The 16,037-nt window shown below is 37.8% G+C and overlaps 2 protein-coding genes across 4 annotated transcripts in view; one reads left to right on the forward strand and one right to left on the reverse strand.

Annotated features, from left to right (window-relative positions):
- The first annotated feature begins 9,748 nt into the window (after positions 1 to 9,748).
- On the forward strand, positions 9,749 to 12,626 carry ccni2 (cyclin I family, member 2). The gene is made up of 5 exons (XM_008426926.3): positions 9,749 to 10,127; positions 11,113 to 11,269; positions 11,901 to 12,035; positions 12,143 to 12,217; positions 12,297 to 12,626. Exons 2-5 carry the CDS (start codon positions 11,156 to 11,158, stop codon positions 12,624 to 12,626), a joined length of 654 nt encoding a protein of 217 aa, XP_008425148.2. The 5' UTR covers positions 9,749 to 10,127; positions 11,113 to 11,155.
- septin8a (septin 8a) overlaps positions 12,254 to 16,037 on the reverse strand; it is a 40,225-nt gene continuing 36,441 nt past the window's right edge. For 2 of the 3 annotated variants that reach the window (XM_008426923.3, XM_081615283.1), the window contains one exon: positions 12,254 to 15,570. In XM_008426923.3, the coding sequence (XP_008425145.1) occupies positions 15,399 to 15,570 (172 nt within the window). In that variant the 3' untranslated portion in view covers positions 12,254 to 15,398. The remainder of the gene's footprint in view (positions 15,571 to 16,037) is intronic. The other variant, XM_008426924.3, reaches the window with a different exon arrangement.

Raw genomic sequence — 16,037 nt, forward strand, 5'->3', positions numbered from 1 at the left:
ATGCATGCATCAACTATCCAGTAGGGGGCACAGTTTGTTTTGGGGGTTTTTCAGGCAGTGTTTCTCCTTATTCCAGTTTAACAAAAGTTAGCCACTCCATGGTGTGTCATCATTTTATTTAACTTTTGTTCAATTCCAAATGGTTTTAATGAAAGTTTGTAATAGTTCTCAAGCTCTTTTGCCTGCACTTTTCTTCTGATGTCAGTCCAGATTCCAGGTTCAGTTGTATTTACCTCCTTTAAGTCAACACTTTGTTCTCTGTTATATAAAAAACCATCCAAGTTTATGGTTGTAACGTCTTAAAATGTGACAAAATAACTCTGTCACTTTTATTTTGATACACTTCTCATCTACATTAAGGTTTTGCCTGCAAATTCATACCGGCGAAATGAAGGTACAGTCAAACTCTAATGACCAAGTCAATACACTTTAGCCAACACTAGAAGTAAAAAGGATGATTTACTTTTTTAGAATAAATACCTTCACAAAATATCATTTGTACTGTCAGAGGCAAAATGGTGATCTGACCCACTGATCAGTGCAACTCAGGAAGTTTCTACTCACTTATCCGAAACTTCTGCAATCCCACCTCAAAAAGAGCAGCGTCTTAGATTCCCAGACTTCCAAAGGACTGCAGCTCGCTTCTTATATAACATAATTAGAAAAAAGCAAGCTGACGAGAAACAGTTGGAGGAGTTGGGTGTGCAGCTTGAAAAATCAGCAGCTGCATCTCCTCCTTCACCCAGGTTAAATTAGATCAGAAGACACTTCGATATTTCAGTGTGGTAACAGAGCTGCTCTCCGAAAGGGGAGCTTGCAAAATAAAGCAAGCATGCTGGATTTTTTATGTTGGGCTCATTTTGATCGCAGTTGCATTGTCCTGTGTGGATTATAAAACTGCTAATTGTTCCCATAAATGCAGAATTTCCCCTTTCAATCTGAGCCTTGCAGGTACTCCTGCTATAATATGTACAGCAGTGGAAGATTAGCTGTGAGGTAATGATTATTATACAGTGGGTGGTTCCAGCAAAGCAATCTTATAGCATAAATTTTAATTTGTTTAATGCCTGAAGTAAACCCACACTCAGTACCGATTAGTCTTAAATACAATTCTCCACCAGAGGTGCTATACAAGAGAAAAGTGATTTAAATGGAAATGTGCTTATTCCAGTTTATGCATGAGACTGATGATTAGAATTTAATTTCAAAGTTAACAGGTATTTTAAAAAAGGCTCCACCGGAGGCTTAGTCAATCAGAAAGGGAACTGAGAACAAATCCATTTCCACTTGAGCTGTGAAAAAAGAAGAGACTGTGACATTGGATATATGTGATTAGATTAATAAACTGTTTCGACACAGCAAATTATCGATTCTGCTTTCAGATTGAGCGGCGCACACGCTCAGGAAGGGAGAGGATAAAAAAGCAAGTCTGATTACTGAGTCAAATAGCAGGAGAAAGACGGCAAACACGAAACTAAACAGTAATAAAATGAAAAGGTTTTCACAGCGTCAGGATAGCTCTAATATGAGCTGGAAAGGCGGAAGACAACACAAGAATCAGAGGTTGCAACTCTAACTCTGACAATAAAAGTTATTGAGTTTCCAGAAATTTTTCAGCGACTGCTGCTCTGCTCCCAGGATGATTTCATTATATAATATTTTCCTGCCTTTGTGCTTAGAGGCTTTGCTCACTGAAAAATGACTCTGCTCCTATGAGATCACACTGCCCCCTAGTGACCTAGGATGGGAACAGCAAAACACTTTGTGGTCTTCTGAATTTATATATAATTTTCCTACGGTGGGATATATTTCATTAATCTCTACATGTGTAAAAAATATATCAAACTCCCATAAAGATAAATTGCAAAGTTTCACAAATTAATGGAAAATCATGCACAGACTCACAGATGCTGTCAATCGCAGCATTTTAAAACTGGATTCAAACACTTTTTAAAGTCACTGTGGGAGAAACTAGTCATGAATCACAAAAGCTGTTGCATTATTTGGCATGTGACAGAAATTACAAATATGGAATTTTTGAACTTTTTCCACATTTTTTGCAATATACTGCAAATTTTAAAATATTTTGCAGAGATTACATGTTATAAACTAATATAACATAGAGCATAATATTAATGTAAAATTAAAAACATGCACAATACATTATTTTTAAATAAAAAAATGAAGAGTGTGGTGTGGCTTTAATGTGATTCACCTAAATAAAATCCACTGACACTCAACCAGAAGGAGTCCGCCCGTGTACATTTCTATATTACAGTACAAGTCCATCTATTCAGTGAAAACCAGGATTGTTGGAGAACATTAATGAACATTATAGAACAACATCAAAGGCTTTCAACTTCTCACAGAGAGCTGTTCAATTAATCATATGAAATGGAAAAGCATATGGCACAATGGCCCCCGTCTCAAGTTAGCAAAAGACTTGAGACTCGATTCATTGTTCAGTAAACTAGAGCCAACGTGGCTTACATTGTTTTTTTTAAAGCCAAGGTCAAAGTTAAAATGAAAATATAGTTGATAATTTGCAATAAGACTCCTTCAGACTCCTTTATTTTGGTCAAAAATATAAAAATAAATATATAAAAGCACACCACACTTTTAAGATTTTTAGCTGCAGATAAATATAGATATTTCTCTTTCCACATCACAATTATGCACTGATTTGTGTTGGGAGTGTTAACGTTTGGAATTGCAAAGTGATAAAATGTGCAAAAGCTTAAAAGGTTTTCACTCTGTAGTCACCTTCAGAAGAGGTTTATAAATACCACATCCTATGAGATTTGGTTTTAATTTAAAGCCTCTGCTTGGGGTTTAATAAGACACAGACTTATGTAACCTCCCACTGTCACATCTCCATCCAGACATTTTGTCTTAGCAAAATATAGTCACCTCTAAATTAAAACACACTGTGACGTTGATTGAGTTGGCCTTGTTCCTGTTATCTTGATGTTTTTCACCTTCAGTGTGCAAACGATGAGAAAAGAACATCATGTTTTTGAGCTATTCACGCCGGCTTAGCAATGATGGTCAAGCTCCGGGCACTTCCCTGTTCCCACCTCTTCTTCAGCACTTTCTTTCATCTCCAATAATGTGAAGTCTCTCCCCCTGGAAATGATGCACTGGTGCTTTTCAAGGCAGGCAAGGGTGAAATCTGTCATCCGTGGGGCTCAAAATAGGAAAAGCTTGCCTTGGGAGGAGGAAAAAAAAAGACGAAAAGAAACATGTATTTTTAAAATAACTAAATAATGGATGGTCAGTCCACCTTTTCATTTTAAATCAAGGAGACAATAAAAATGATGAAGAAAATCTGCTGAAGTTAATGAAGCCTTAGAAATGTTCATTTGCATGAGCTGGCCTTTGTCTCCCTCCAGTGGCCGGCAGCAGATGCATCGAGATCTTCGTGTTCATTTAAATGTAAGCTGGGCAGGAAATGAACCAATCAGCCTGCATAGTGATTCCAGCAGCATTTTAATGGCCAGTTTTCCAGTCACTCCTCTCTTATACGCATTATAGGAGGTCGATGGATAAGTGCAACAATTACAGGAAGCATCTGCTGATCTGTTTGTTTCCTTACTTTGCATAGGCAGTAAATGCTTCTAGTTGGGCAGGAATAATGAATTTTTAAAACATGCCAAACTGCAGTGTCATCATTTGCAAATGGGAACATTATGTCAGATTTAAATAGACTTACTTAGTTTGATTGAATTCATAATGCATATGTCTTTAGAATTTTCGTGTTAAATTATGTTAAGCAGGAATTGGTGGCATTGGTAAGACAATTGAATGCATTTGAATAAAGGTTTTGTATGATTAAATTATAATAACATTTTGGAACATGCAAGGTTTTAAATCTTGTAACATGAGCGTCCGCAGCGTGTTAGCTATGACCCGATAAGAAAGATAAGGGATCAAAGATGTGATGCTTTCTGAACCATTTTTACTCAAAGTGGGAGTAAAAAGCCAGAGGTGGCTGGAATCAATCCAGTGTTTTTCTGGGTAACAAGCCAATTTCAGGACATCCCAGTTATTATGCTTGATAGGACAAAGATTGAGCAATTTAACAAAAGTTTTAGAGAAATTATTTAGAGGGGTCAAGATGAGGTTCTCAAATGTATGCATGTTTGTTTCAATACATTATGAATTTTCTCTAACTGGGTCAAATGTTTACTGACAGCCTAATATGTGAATAACTCTGAGGACAAACAGCTTTCTGCCATATTCATTGCTGGATACTTGACCACATTTCTTATTAAAAATGGTTGGTTTTCTGACATTGAACTGGTGTTTAAGTGCAGTCTATACATTTTTAAAATGTGGTTGTAACTAGGGCCCTTTCAGAAACTCAATGTATTTTGTTTCATCTATTGTAAAATCTACAATATTTTCATGTGTGACTGGGGTCGAAGTCTTTCAGGAACATTCATCTACACATTACTGTTACGAAGTTAAAATATTTAGATGTAATCCTCCATCTTCATTATTCTAGCACCTGGAGCTCTAGGAGAGAAAAACACCTCAGCATGACGCTATCAGCACCATGCTTAGTGTCTTTAGGTTGAAAAACCAACTTGACTCCTCCAAACATTCTTTTTGTGGACAAATTCAGAAGATCCAAATTCAAAACTGACTTAATTGGGTTTTTCTGTAACTTCCAGTTTACCATCAGCTTGAGTCGTTGTAGTTCTTGTGTTGTTCTTGAACATCCTACCTGAGCTCCTTTCATCGAACATGAAGATAAATGGGTGTTCAGGGAACTCTCCTAAACTCACATTAGAAGTGATTGTGGAATGGATAAATCACACTAACCAAGGTTCTGGAAAGCTCTTTTTGAAGAATTAACAGGAGTTTGAATCTTTTAAAATGTATATTGAAGAATATCAAGAATAAACTCCAACTTGTGCACTGAATTGTTTAAAAAGTTATTAAAGTTGTAGGTTCTTTAAATATCACACTATAAAAAAGCAGCTCATATAAATAATTAAAATCCGAAATATAAAATTACTTTCACTCCGATAATGGCTGAAAATTGACCATGGTCTTGTCAAATGTAATTACAGAACATGCATTTACAACTTTATGAACCAATGGAGCCTAATTCCATCTAAACACTGAGTCCCTAAAATATATCAAAGATCACGAGGGGCCTCAAGAGATAAAAAGGGAAATAAAATCCATTTCAGTTTGGCCCAACAGGCAGTTATCAAAGTCAGAGATTAGATGTGACTTTGGGAACATAATGTGCTCGGCCAAGTGCACAAAGCACTCCTGACAGGACAAAGTTGGTTAAGGGCTGACATTAATGTACGATGTGATGGAGAGCGGACACATGAAGAGACGGAGGGAGCCAGGGGAACCGCAGATGCTCTGTACGCTCCTGTTAAACTGATCGGAGCAGACTGATCCTCCAACCTTCACCGAGAAAAGCTCAACATGTAGATTCTCTCTCAGAGCTTCACACAGAGAAAGCAGAGGGACCCTGAGGCTGTGTGAGTGTTCTCATCTCAGACTTGGCTCCCTCGCGGATATTCCGACCTCACTGCACACAAGACACGGGTCTTGTGGGAAAATTGGTACTTTGATAATGAGTTAGACATGTTACCACATTTTGTCATTGATTTCTGACATTTCGAACAAAGTGTGAATAGAGTGTTAACTAAAGAATACATTAAGTTGAGATTTTTGTCCTTTTGCAATTTTATTTTAGCTTTAGCAGTTAAGTTTTACTAATTTTTTATTCATATTTTCAATAAATTAGTGTTAAACTCAACTCTCTTATGTAGGATATAAAGAAAAATAATTATTTGGAATTGGACACAATTTCATCCAAATCCAAGATATGGAGAGTCAAAATGAGACCATGACTTTTTTTTCCTGAAATCTGTAGAGAACATAATCGCAATACAAAATAAAAAAATGACAGTAAAGATGAGCTTTACCACTCTGTCCTTTAATGCCAACAGTTTCCCTTTCAGTTCATTTTCACACAGTGCAGACATTTTTAATTACCAGAACCAGTGAGAAAACCTAATATACAACCTTGTACGGGTCAGAGGTGATGCAGAAAATAGAAAAGTAGAGAGAATATGCACAAGGAAGGAGAAAACTCTCACCATATGTTTATCCAACCTTTTGAGCCTAAATGGTGTACTGGTGTACACAAACCTGTCCTATCCCAGTGAGTCAGAGCGTAAAGAACAAACAAGTTTTCTTTTAGTCAAACACAACCTGACCTCATGCGGAAACATAATCAGTGTGTTCCCACTGCTTTTTGCACTCTGTCAACACGCAGATCTGCTGCTGCGACCGTCGTTTCTTATCAGCATTCCCGCCATGACCTCCGCTCACACACAGTGTGTTGCAGCTCTTTTTTTTTTACAGTGAATTTCAGCTGACAGTGGAAGCAAATACTTTCTCACGTTAGGTGATATATTTTAACGCTATAATTGGAATCTGATCCTTTTCTGAATATTTATCTCTGATGATGCTTGCAGGCACACAGTGAGGAAATGAACATGCTAATGTCTTCCTCAACCACAGTGAGTTCAGTTTGAATAACTTGAATTCATCAGATATTAGTCAAACTTTGACACTTTAAGACTGTTGCTCAGTTTGGGTAAAAACTGTCTGTGGCTGTTTGTCTTCAACATCGATGTGGAAGAATTTTGGCTCACTCCTCTTTACAGAGTTATTTTAATTATGCCACATTGGAACGTATTCAAACATGAACAGCTTGCGTACGGTCATGACATCTTTAACTAGGTCACTCAAAAAACATAACTTTGCTTTTGTTTATGCAGCCATTCAGCGGTGAACTTGCTAGAATGCTTTGGATCCCTGTTCTGCTACATAAACCAACAAAACATCTATAGTCATATTTGTCTGTAAATAATGATTGGAAACACTTAAGTGTAATAAAAAAAGAAAAAGTCAATACTTTCAATTGCAAATTAGCTTTTCAATGACATTCTAATTACTGAGATTGATCTATATTAACATAAATCTGAGTTACAGCAATTATGGACAAGTCTTTCACTCCATCCAAAAGGCTGCAATCAGCCTAAATTACACAATGTAAGTTAAACATTAAGAGCACTAATAACAGCAAATGTCCAAAGCTATTCACAGGATTTAAATGGAACTGAAAAGCAAAACGTAGTGATTTAATATTTAGCTTTAAATTACTTGCTCAATTGAGATTGCCGCTGCAAACTATTATTGCCTGCATGGCTAAGAAATTATACAGCACCAGAAAAAGAGAAAGTTAGGCCACATCGAAGGTTTCACTGTGCACAGACAAGCTCTGAGGTCATATTATTCTGTTAAAATATGAATACATTTGCTCATAAAAATGTTCATTTATTCTTAACACTAATTATGCAGGCATCTATAAACATTATGTGCCAAAGGGCATATTCATCGTCATCTACTTTGGCAGCTTTCATTGCAAAGCTAAAGAAGAGGGAAAACACTGAGAAACTTTGTTGATGGCTGATTAAGAAAGGGTTTAAAATTGTATTTTCCCGCATTAATCAAGCATCCATTTGTAGTCGTGCTGTTTTCAAAGTCTTTCTTCTGCTTTTGTTTTTTATACGTAAAAAGTCTAATCAATCATCTGTCGTCTCTTTTCTTAGAGCTGGTGCTAAATTGAATGAAGCCAGAGAGATAAGAGCAGCAGGGATGTGATTGAGGTTTAGGATAAGAGCAGGTTTATTACTCACAACAGAACCGATCCGATCTAGCAGCAATCTTTTCTTCTGTTTGTTTGATGTGTTGCGCCAGAAAACTCTGAGAATCTGTTGATGAAAGAAACTTCATGACAAACAAGCCTAATGCAACAATTTGGCTCCAATGCGATTTGTCATTCAATTACAGGCGCAGACACAACCCTACTTACCCTAACCCTTTAAACTTTTACTTTGTTATACCTGATAACTTCAGTGTTTTATTTTTGTTTTTATGACCAAGTTTAAGACGAAGTGATGTAGAAATTTAAAGTAAAAAAGAAATATCTGAAACATTTCTCACCATCAAGAAAACCATTTGTATTCAGTTCTCTTTACTCAAATACCATTACGTAAAACCAAGTGCATCCAACTGCCTTGAGAAGTCACTAAACTGACAGTTTACAGCTTATAACGGTGATTAGCCAATGAATGCTCTCCATCTAATCTGACTCAACTTGAAAAACGTAGCAAAAAATGGGCAACAATCTTTGTCTCTAGATGTGCAAAGCTAGTAAATAATCACATTAAATGTATTGATTGGAAGGAAAAATATAAGCTTGTTAAATGCATTAGGTACAAAATAATCTTTAGGTACAAAATTAAAATAAGAAGGAATTAAATAGGAATGGGTGACTAAGAAACAGGGATATGAATTAGCAAAGTGGGAAACAGGAGAGAATTATGACACTGAAAGAGTTCCAGAAGAAATAATATCTCATCAATATTTGAATTTAATTTTTACTTTAATTTAGAATTTTTACAACTTTGTAATTTTATGTCTTTATGATGTAAAGCACTTTGTGCTGAAGTGTGCCATACAAATAGACTTGATTGATCCAAAGGTAATCATTCTGGAACAGAGTAGCTACACACAGGACGGCTGCAACGTTTCAGTGGAGTGTACATCCCAGAAAATTCACCACAAGGTCAGACGTTGCAACGTTTGGAGACATTGCAATCAGCTCAAAACTACATGCCTATCACAAGGAAACTCAGTGGATCAGCAAAACAAAGCATGGTGGAGGTAGGCTGATGATTTGGGCTTGTTTTGCAGTTAGTTTTGAACTTTTTTGTGTTCCAAAATATAATCTAGACAAAAGAAAGCTTGTGCAAACTGGGTCATCAGCAGGATCATGAACCGAAGCACAGCAGCAAATTTACTGCATGATGTAATGACTGAGTTCTAGTTACCAAGGAATCCTGTTTATTCTTCATGGTGCATACATATAGATAAATTCAGGTTTTTCACTGCATCATGAATAAAATATGAAAAGGTTCAAGGAGTGTTATTATCATTTTATTAGCGCTGTATGTTTTCACTGTTTGGCTTTGTTACAGGTCCAGAATGTCAGGACTGCTGCAAAAATGATGACACAATCTGAAGGACAAATAAAGAGAAGTCAGACGACCGCAGCGCTGCCGTTAGCATCCAGATTGGCTTTTTTTATTCGTTAACAAACAAACCTTTTACAGTGTACAGTAATGTTTTACATTACCACTGTCTTATAAACTTGGTCTACTTCCATCACAGGCAACAATGAACCTCACACATCATCACCCCCTCACACCTTCATCCCCAAAATGCTGTGGTGGCATATTTGTAGGTGCATCACAGCAACATCTTTGTTTAATGAATAATGAGAAAGGAAACTATCCGCCATCTTCATACTCTTAAGATTAAATAATTTCAGAACTTCAAAAGAAACAGATTATGTGTTTTGTATGTTGTGATATGGTAAAATTGTTGACTTCTTTGTTTCCATGGCTGTGAAAAGGTCATGTCAGCCTAAACAACTGCAAATGATTAAGAACAAGTTTTTAAGTGTTTGGGTTTTCTGACAGGAAGAACAGCCGCTGTGCGCAGCCTGCGTCACAACAGCGTTTATCCGTAAAACAGCATCTGAACAAACAGCTCCAAAAGCAGCACAGACTGCTGAGATCTTCCATTTCCAGACAAAGCTCGACCATTTTGTGCGTGAAGCGCCGCACGTCTGACCCACTAACACAGATCTGCTCACGAGACGTCATAAGGGGGCGGAGTCTGCTGCGTTCAAAACACAGCTTGTCCCCATTCCTTCCTGATCTTCGCTTCCTGCCTCTTTTGCGCTCTTTTTTTTTTATTTTCGCGTTCTTTAATTGTATCATCTGCTTTGTGAAACTTTATTGCGCTTTTATTCTTTGTTTTACTTTTGTTTTTATGAAGATATAATGCGGCTGCTCTCCGAGATACATTTTGTTCCGAGATTGTTTTCCCGAACAGATCCATCCCACCGTTGTTGACTGCTGGTTTGTTGTTTTCGGTGAATATGGATTGATTTTAAAAAAAATACCGTATAAATGCAACCGCCGTCCAAGACACTGCCTGCTTCTGAAATCAAAGAGGTAAGACTGTCTGAGTGCAACTAAATAACAGGAAGCTAAACGCTTTTGTTTGCAGGAGTAACTGTGCAGGAAGCTGCAGCAGCTGCACTTTATTATTCCGCCAGATTTCAGTCGTGTTGTGATGCATTTAGGCTCATTTTGTCCCTTAAATTAGTGTTTTAACGTTGCTGCATCGCTTCATGTCTGCCTGCAGAGTCTGAAAATGGCGTTTTTCAACAAAGTAAGCGCGCTTATTATTTCCTGCAGCACACTTTGATGTTTTGAAGAGTTAATGATTTATATTTACACGATTTTTTTTTTTACAATAAGGGAACATATAAATGCACAATGATTCTTCCAAAGAGACAACTCTCAGTTCTTACGTTTGTAAACTGCATTAAAATCAATGTTTACGTGGAAAGAGAAGCGCAGCTCAGACAATGCATGTAGTAAAGCTTTTGGGGTTATAGAGATTTGCTGGAGGCCAAAAGCACATCAGTTCAATATTTAATCAGGTGTTAATAAATCTTTATAATTTAAATAAAATCGGAAATTATTGTAGTGAATAAATGCATACGTCTATAAAATTAGTTTAATCAAATTGCTTAATAGTTTAATGCAGACAGCTAAAATAACATTCATTAAGATAAATCAATATGAATGTTTCTATTTTTCACAAAGTGCAAAGTAATTTTACTATTTATTTAATACAATAAAAATAAAAATGATTCTGCCTGTCAGTCAGTTGGCTGTGCAGAGCCTCCTGTTTGATTGTAGCAGATTTATTAAATGATTTTTTTAATTGCATAGGATTTTGGAATATAATTTAATGTAGTAATTCAAATCACTTAAGTAGTTATTTAATAAATTATTAATGTTTATATGAATACTAACACAATTTGAAAATAAATTTATTGCATTAATTACTGTTGCCATCAAAAATATGACTATTTATTTGGCCGTGCACAGGGTTGTTGTGTTCACTGTAAGTAAATGTGTGTGTCAGGTGTGTGAGCGCAGGGTGCAGGCTGGCCTGTGCTGTGGAGGGGATGAAGAACCTGGTGGCTACAGAGAGCCGCCGGCTGCTCGGCCTGCTGGAGGCCGCTCTGCTCAGAGAGGCTCGTCTGTGGAAGGTCCCGCTCGTCAAAAACGGATGCATTCAGGTGAGCTAATAATTAGGACGGATTTGGGAAAGAAGCCATTGTTTCTGGTTGAGACATGCAAAGAACTGAATTTTAGTTTCAGTCAACAAGGCCAGCACAAAGGTGTTGGGGGGCCTTAAGGAGAATCTGTTGGGCCCATTGAACACCAGCCATCACCAGCAGTGTGTTGATACAGATTTAGTTCAGTCAGGAAGATGAATTTGTCAACAATCTCAGCTCAAATTTAACTGCTAGCAATAAATTACAACATAATTATCAAGCTGACATTTTTTGTTGTACATGTACAGCTTGGATTTATCTATTGCTAAAGTTTAAAACAATCAAAAATTTTAACAATATATTATTTAAATAAGCAAACATGAAAACCAGAGGTGGACATGTACAATTTATGGATAAATGATGAAGTTACAAGTAAAAGCCAGCAAAGTCACTACTATTGTAAGAACTCATTGTTTGGGTGATTTGACTTTTTCTTTCCATCTGCTTTTCAAGAGCATTCCCTTTACTTCTGCTATACCAAGGCTACACTTAGTTCTTTGTTGCCGTTTCTTTTTACTGCATGAGATCTGGCCATTGTCATTTCCCTTCCTGTCAGTTAATGATCAACACTTGTCCTTTCTTTATCTGGCAGGGTGCTGACATCTCCTTGTCCCAACACCAGCAAATGATTGTTTGGATTGGAGAAATGAACCGGCTGTTTCAGTTCTGTCCAGAAACTTTTGCGCTGGGAGTGTGTGTCCTTAACCGCCTGCTGTCCACTGTCAAGGTAAATGGCTGCAGCCTTGTGAACGGGGTCGTACATTTTGTTTTTGCCCAATTATTTTCACATTTGGCAGCAGCTACAGCCAGATGAACACTTTTCTTTTCCCCAAGGCTCAGAGAAAATATCTAAAATGCATTGCTTTTACCTCCCTGGTCCTGGCTGCCAAAATCAACGAGGAAGACGAGGTAACCTCTTTCATAGAAACACAGAAACACATCACACATTTTCAAAACAATATGTTTATTTGGCTTCTGTTTGCAACAGGTTATTGGTTCTGTTAAAGACCTGGTGGTGCGGAGTGGATGCAACTTTTCGACAGCGGAGATTCTTCGCATGGAGCGGATCATTCTGGACAAGCTGCACTGGGATCTGTACACGGCGACACCGGTCGACTTCATTCACATCGTGAGTTTACAGAACAGCAGATTAATTAACAGTTCTTTTTTTCCCATTAGACCTCAACATCTCAGTTACTTGTGGTCTTACAGTGAAACACAAGCAGTACAAAAAGCAGACATTGCAAACCATCATGCTTCAAGATTCTCTGCTCCACGTTTAAGGGTTGGTCCTGGGTTACATTGTGCATTTATTTAACTGGACTTCATGTGCCTGTGATTAGAATTACGAACTACATTTCTAGTTCTGATTGATATGCAAACTTCAAGTCAGAAAATCTGATGGGAGATAGTTAGATTTCCCATCTTCTGATGAATTATAACTTCAAGTAAAAACGGGTTTTAATTGTGTCTGTTGCAAAAGCAAACATTTGTTGGTATAAAAAACCAGCAAATCTGTTTTCTGACACAAGAACAGCTTCTTGCAGAAACAGTGTATTCTTTTAATACCAAATGGATGCAGCAAAACAATTTGTTCCAAATTTCAAGAGTGCATTTGCAAGCTACCAACAAAGCATGCATGCTGCGCATTGGGCCAAGGCACTTCTGATTTTTCTGCAGCCATATTGTGGAAACATAAACCCCGTTGCCACCAGATGGCAGGTTGGATGAGCTGATGTTGTCTGGGCTTTCAGACCTCAAGCGGCACAAACGCTGCAGTTTACAACATAGTGTGGTTTTACTGAGTTTATCTTTTTAGGTCTACAGCTTGGATCTGTACACCATCATCTAAAAATCATTGGGCGAAGCAGAACCCACTGATTGAGTTACCAACAGACAAACACACCTGGGCCTGCTGCTGTATTCATAAGGCTTTTAAGGTTAAACAGAATTAATCTGAAGATGGTTAACGGTGAGCACGACTTCTTACTTTGAGTTCAAGATAAAGGCAGAGCCTTGCAAAAGTGTCCTTATTACTTGAACTTTATATTGTTTTTCTGGATTTCATGTATTGATCAACAGAATCAATAATTTATAACTAAAGAACTAATAAAAATTTGAGAAGTACATTTGACACCTATAGTCTCAAACATGTTATTTACATGCAAACTAATATCTAACCCTGAACACCAACCTCAACATTCTGTCTAAACTGTGAAACATAGAGGTGGCAGCATCATGCCGGGTGTGGGCTGCTTTTTTCCTTCAGTGGGGGAAGGAAAAACTGAAACTGAGTAATACAGGCCAATTCTAGAAGAAAACCAGCCGGAGGCTTCAACAGACCTGAAACTGAATAAACCCTAAACTACGGCCAATTCAGTCCAACACTAAATCTATTTGATCATTTTTAGCTGGACACCAAACTGGCTGGTCAGACATGTCAGATTTGCAAAGTTGGTAGATGCATAACATAGTTACAGCTGTAATTGCAACCCATAATTTTCCTTCATCTTCACTATTGGACTTTACATTGAAAGCAGTCATGCGCATTCACATAGAACCCCAAAAACAGACGCTGAAGTTCAAGGGATATGAACACTTCTGCAAGGCACCTGAAATCACCCAGAGAGCAACGGCTTTGAGCCCAATGCTGAATGCTTTCTGAACACAGGCCAGTTTGTAACCACAATGTGCTACAATGAGACGACTCCTTTTAATAAAAAAATCTTGATTACCATCTTCTGCAAAATCAACCTTATCATTCCCAGTTGGTTTCAGTCTCATTCTCCAACAGGGAAAACCTACATTCCTTCAGCACTAACGCTGGATTTGTCTGCAAACTCTTTAGACATATTTTTCCATAAAGCCACAAACCGTAAAACCTTTCACTGAGAAGCGGAACCATCTCCCAAACTCCAAACTCCCTCTGTTACATCGTCAGGATCTGAATTTGAGTTATTGTGGGTAATACAAAATCCAGGACTTCTAAAATAAAGAGCCATAATATAACAAAACTATAATAAAATAAAGATTTTTTTTCTCTCTTACTTTAAATATATTTTAAATAACTTTTAAATATTTCACATCGATACTGTAAACATCTGCCCTGAAGAAATCACTTTGCATTCCCTTTTTAAATACTGAACAGTTATTTTCTGTTATCTACAAAACAGCAATTTGTCACAGACTCTCCACCATGACACGTTGATGGGGATAAATTTACAGAGATTCACAGATTCGCCATTAAAGTTGAAGTGCATCTAAATAAAATCAGAGGTCCGTTCAGCGGGATGGTGGCGAAGAACAGCCGTCATGTGTGGATGAATCCTGTAAAGCCAAATCTATCGAAAATGTTTATATTTAATCAGAAATGGAGGATTTTCAGATAGTTTTAGTTCAGCTTCATTTCATTTGGCACAATACTGAATTTACCTCCCAGTGCAATTCCACTTTCTTTTAAAAACATGGCTTATTTCTGCTAAAGACAAACTATATCACAACATGAATGTATTAATAAAGGAAAGACAGGATATGAGATAAACAAAAACTCTCCTGTAAACCAAATGAGTTCCAAACCCTTTTGCTTGAAAGAAATGTTACCCAAGCTGTTTGTGACTCACTGGGCAAATGGAGAATTAGTTTTTTTTTACACTACGATCCCAACAAGGTTAGGTTTTATACTGTCTGCACACAATCGCGAACACAGAGAAGCACTGCACAGACAACACAAAACAAACAGGGTGGCCATGAGACAGAATGGGAGCTTTCTGAAGGGGCGCGGTGAGCAGTTTCCACACTGAACCTCTACAAACAATTTGGGAGGACTACAAAATCCCCAACTGTAAACTGACAGGAGATGTAAGTTTAGGCTGACTGGATCAAAGGGTTTTTAAAATGATAAACAAAATGAGGTGGCAAAAGAAGGACTGAAAATGGCATAATGCTAACATTTTGGCCTTGTTTCTCCTCGTTGCTCCCAGTTCCATGCCCTCCTCGTCTCCAGCCATCCCCACCTGGCTCCGTCCTTTGGTCTCGGTTCCAGCATGGACCCCGGGGCGATTGCCGGTGCGATCCCTGTGAAGCCCGGGCATCAGAAGACGCCCCCCTCAGGCTTCCAGGCGGCGTTGTGGACCAGGCAGGTGCAGCACTGTATGGCCTGCCACCAGCTCTGGCAGTTCAAGGGCTCCACGCTGGCCTTGGCCATCATCACTTTGGAGCTGGAGGCGCTCACTCCGGACTGGTTCTCTGTCTTCACCGACCTACTGAAAAAAGCGCAGGTAAGAGAGCAGCTGAGGCCCAATGGGAGATTAATCCATGGTGTAAATCGTTGCCGCTCTCAGGAATGTTTAAATATTGAGCTGAGTTTCAGAAAAACTTGTGATTAAATTATTGAATAATTAATAGTGCAGAATCTGACACTTCAATTTGTAGGAAATTCAATGTTTGAGAAACACTTTAGCTTTATTTTTCATTGAAGTTAAGGAAACGGAGCGCCCTCTATTTAATTTAATGACAACAGTCTTTACTTTGTAGAGTGCCACTGCAGTAGATCTGGGAAGATTTAGCCAAGGTGCTATTTTCTTGCTTTATCTTTTAAAGATTATCACATATTTGCCTCATTTGACATCATGTTCACCCGTCTGTCCCATTTTAAAGGAAGGTTAAGAGAATTTGTCATCATTTACGTCATACATACTGTGAATGACTTGGTAGAAAATTCAATGTAGTT

The sequence above is a fragment of the Poecilia reticulata genome, chromosome 14, assembly GCF_904066995.2.
Source record: "Poecilia reticulata chromosome 14, P_reticulata-male-v2, whole genome shotgun sequence".
NCBI lineage: Eukaryota > Metazoa > Chordata > Actinopteri > Cyprinodontiformes > Poeciliidae > Poecilia > Poecilia reticulata.